General features: G+C 35.2%; 1 protein-coding gene across 1 annotated transcript; it reads right to left on the reverse strand.

Moving 5' to 3' along the window:
* Window positions 1-626: 626 nt before the first annotated feature.
* LOC128021482 (immediate early response 3-interacting protein 1-like) lies at window positions 627-3388 on the reverse strand. Its single transcript, XM_052608718.1, has 3 exons — window positions 3225-3388; window positions 2119-2220; window positions 627-1894 (listed from the first exon to the last, which is right to left on the reverse strand). The coding sequence occupies exons 1-3, from the start codon at window positions 3313-3315 to the stop codon at window positions 1839-1841; spliced, it is 249 nt and encodes an 82-aa protein (XP_052464678.1). The 5' UTR covers window positions 3316-3388; the 3' UTR covers window positions 627-1838.
* Window positions 3389-4238: the final 850 nt, after the last annotated feature.

Below are 4238 nucleotides of genomic sequence, written 5' to 3' on the forward strand. Positions count from 1 at the left end.
CGTTTCCGAGTGTGCAATAAATGCTCTTAATCACATGAACTCTGGATTAAACACAATGACTTGCCTTCAGAACAACACACAATCTCATCATCTGTGTTTGACATAATTTTAAGGATTTGGAAACCCTACATTTATTTAAAACGAGCTGCCAAACAACGAGAGCTTTGGATAAGGTAAAGAAGATTGCCTCAAATCATTCAGTAATACAGAGAGCATGTAAATAGAGGATTGTGTGTGAGGGCAGTGCTGTGAGATTTGAGTTTAGGTTTTTAATAACATTTAAACTAATACAAGAGGATGAAACAACGACTGTTAAAGCATAAAACACATTTGACCAACATAAGTTATTGTACTGATTTCTATGAACTACACATTCCTGCAAGGGTCCTTCTCTGGTGCAGTCTCACATTTAGTAGTCTTGAGTAATGCCTGTCGAAAATGCATTTAATTGTTTTCTATTGAGTTTAGTATTTTATATAAACTTCTAACATATTATGTGTAGCTGTATTCCATTGTTTATTTATTTACTTGTCTAAAAGCACACTGGCTTTTCTCCACCCTGGCAGTTTATAATCATTTAAGAGGGTTGTATATGGCAGATTATTCACTCAATGAATAAAAAAACATACGCTGGATATTTTAATAGCAGATTAAAAAGCACTGAGAACATCATATCTTTCTTATACAGATATTGGAAATGTGTTGCTGTTGTTGTTTTACTATTCATGATTAATGCACAAAAATAAGTCATAAACACACACACAAATACGTTTACCTTAATATATAAGCTATAACCTTGCTGCCAAAAATATTTTTCTCTGCGATAATATAAATCCTGGGATTGGAGAAGTATAAAGACACATCATCTTTGGTAATAACTATTAAGCATAGATTAAAAAAGGGTCAGGCTTTAATCGCTGCTCTGAACATATGGTTGTAATTCAGCGTTTTATCCTGTGGTCTGGGCTACTGTTAATAAAAAGGTAGTTTAATCCTAATGGACTAATCTAGTGTTGTTAATGGACTCCATATGCTTCTAATCACATAACCTACTCAAAAAAATAACATTAAACCATCTGATTTAATACATGCTGACTGATCCTCGGCAGCAAAATTATTAGAAGTGTAATGCACTTATTCTAAAACAAAAAAGGCACAACATTGACACATTAATAACAGATGGAAAGACACAATCACTCCATCAAAACCTGAAATGTGAAATGACTGGCTCTTAAAGCTAGAGGCTACTTTGGTCAAACATTTCAGACACGTCTGACCAAAGATGTTGTATTTTAAATCCTTAGTAACACTACATCTCAGTATAGTGAGCACATCTTTATTAAAATTCAGACTTTATCAATAGGCCTTTAAATATATTAAACACAACATTTATTTTCCAAGCTGTCTTTGAAATGGAAGATTAGTTTTGGAGAACTTAACATTCATATATATATATATATATATATATATATATATATATATATATATATAACAATCTGAATGGCTTCGGCAGACCCATCTGACTGATTTCATTGTTGCTTGTTCTAAGAAACACATGAATGCCTGAGGAATCGACACTTTACCACACCTTAAATGTTACAAAAACAGCATGTACAGACACAGGAGCTTCTGTAAAGTTACAAAATTAAAAAAGGAAAAATGTTTACTGGTATTTGTTTCGTAAAAAACTACCAGAGTACTGACATCAAATCATTCTGGGTACAGACATAGGAGAGCAACATTGAGAACCACGGATACAAAAACGGTCCATTTTCCTTTGCCAGATTGACTGTGTTCCACAACAGATCCTGATCCACCGCAATCCATCGGTTCTTTCTTCATCCAAACAGTAATAATAAGACGATACACACTGCATTTACTGCTATCAGAGGAACTGCAAGAGGAGAAGAGTAACCATGTTAATATTAAACGATTTCTGGCACACATGGACATAAAGACACAGAAACAACTTATGGACCCAATTTTCCCTAGAACATGATTAAGATTAATGCAAATCTAAAAACTATTACAAGTAATTTAGTATCTCTATAAATGATTCTTGCTAGTAATAGATTATCCATGATCTTAACATGATTGACACTGTACAAATGACCAAACCTCTCATCACAGTCCTGACGGAGCGAATAAGGTTCAGAAGTTGTGCTTTAATGCCGGGTTCATCTCCAAAACCTCCAATACTCTGCTCTGCTCCCCAGCCGACTGGAAAATGATGCATTTGTTAATTACAGAGCATTCTTATCATGCTATAATTACTATATGCATGCATATAAAGATGTATATCTTATCTTTATCATCAAGGGCTGAAGGATTATATAGTTTTTTGGCTGTATGCTATTATTCACTTGAAAAAGAGAATAGTTAATCCCTAAAAATATTTAATCTCTAACCAAATAACAGAAGTACAAATGAAGATCATGCATAATGTCTATCCAACTAGCTTGCAAAATGCTATTTTTGCTTGTATTCCCAGTTGATCTGTATTCTGTAAGCTTTGCTTCACTTATTTTATCAATGTCTTCAGATGTATTCGCAAGATTTTATTTACAAGAACAAGTTTCATTTAAATATGTATAAGTCTTTCTTGCTGTTCTTATTCTCTTTACTGTAAAATCTCTTAAACTTATAAATGATAACACATTTCTTATATGATTGTATTGTTCCTGCTGATTTCCTTCGTACACATTTGCATGCATGTATATTGCTTTCATGTTATTTTATTTTCAATTAAATGTTTAGACCCACTGTAATCATTAATATTTGTAAACAGTAATGTCATTGGCGTTATTAAATAACATGTAGAATTATGTAGTGATAAAAAAAAACTAAGTTGTACTTTCACGAGGGGCTGATCAATTTCAAAACATTTTTTTTCCGTATATTACTGTTTCCTATGTCAGCACATTTACAGTTTATGATACTGGTGAACGGATGCAGACTAGCCAGCTAAAACAACATCAATTCGTTCTTAAATTAATAACTATTAGATCCATTCAGGCGATGTCAAAAACTAACATGGTAATTAAAAAAGCATGTTATAATCGCTTGTGTAAACATTTACCATTCTCATGTTTACATAATTTCCTGTACATTTCGTAGACGTAAACTTGAGGCTAGCAAACCAGGTGGCAATACACACACACCTCAACACGACAAAGCAAACCTATCATCATACTGAAGGATAAAATCCATTCATAAGCACTTACTTTTACTGAGAAACCTCTCTTCGTGGAGCACCGCAATGGCATTAGTTAATAATATCGCTGTTTGAATCAGCGCGTACAGAGTGAACGCCATGCTGGCACTTCTGCGCTGACGCAAACGCGCTAGCGTGCGTCGCGCGGGATTACGTCACAGACGCGCCGCCAGAGAGTCACAAAAGCATTAAACATCATGTTGCTTCTGTGTTTTTAGATTTTTTTTCTTCAGATGTTGGTATATTATGATTTCAAGCATTTCATAAGTGTCAAAGGCTTTTATTGACTATTACATTAAGTTCATGCAAAGAGTCAGTATTGGCAGTGTTGATCCTTATTTTTCAAGACCTCTGCAAGCCACCCTGGGCGTCCTGTCAATCAACTTCTGGGCCACATCCGGACTGATGGAAGTCCATTCTTGCATAATCAATGCTTGATGTTTGTCAGAATTTGTGTTTTTTTTTTTTTTTTTTTTTGTATCAATCTGCCTTTTAAGGATTGAGCACAAATTCTCAATAGGATTAAGATCTGGGGAGTTTCCTGGCCAATGATTTAATATACCCAGAGCCACTTATCACTTTAGCCTCGAGACAAGGTGCTCCAGCATGCTGGAAAATACATTGTTCACCACCAAACTGTTCTTGGATAATTGAGAGAAGTTGCTCTCCAAGGATGTTTTTGTACCATTATTTATTCATGGATGTGTTCTTAGGCAAAATTGTAAGTGAGCCCACTCCATTGGCTGAGAAGCAACCCCACACATGAATGGTTTCAGGATGCTTTACTGTTGGCATGACACAGGACTGCATGACTGATGGTAGCGCTCAACTTTTCTTCTCCATACAAGCTTTATTCCAGATGCTCCCAACAATCAGAAAGGAGATTCATTGGAGAAAATGACTTTACCCCTGTCCTAAGCAGTCCAATCCTTTGCACAATGTCAGTTTTATCTTGGAGAGAAGTGGCTTCTTTGCTGCCCTTCTTGACACCCGATTCTGGCATTCTTCACAGCAACTTAACCTC

This window comes from Carassius gibelio, chromosome A10, assembly GCF_023724105.1.
Source record: "Carassius gibelio isolate Cgi1373 ecotype wild population from Czech Republic chromosome A10, carGib1.2-hapl.c, whole genome shotgun sequence".
Lineage (NCBI taxonomy): Eukaryota > Metazoa > Chordata > Actinopteri > Cypriniformes > Cyprinidae > Carassius > Carassius gibelio.

What these genes read in the sequence shown, in the direction of transcription:
- LOC128021482 (XM_052608718.1), bottom strand. Translation starts at nt 3,315, where the DNA reads ATGGCGTTCACTCTGTACGCGCTGATTCAAACAGCGATATTATTAACT. An exon ending in AGAGAGGTTTCTCAGTAAAA is followed by an intron (nt 2,221 to 3,224) that starts GTAAGTGCTTAT and finishes ATCATTTTCCAG; the next exon opens with TCGGCTGGGGAGCAGAGCAG. An exon ending in CGTCAGGACTGTGATGAGAG is followed by an intron (nt 1,895 to 2,118) that starts GTTTGGTCATTT and finishes CTCCTCTTGCAG; the next exon opens with TTCCTCTGATAGCAGTAAAT.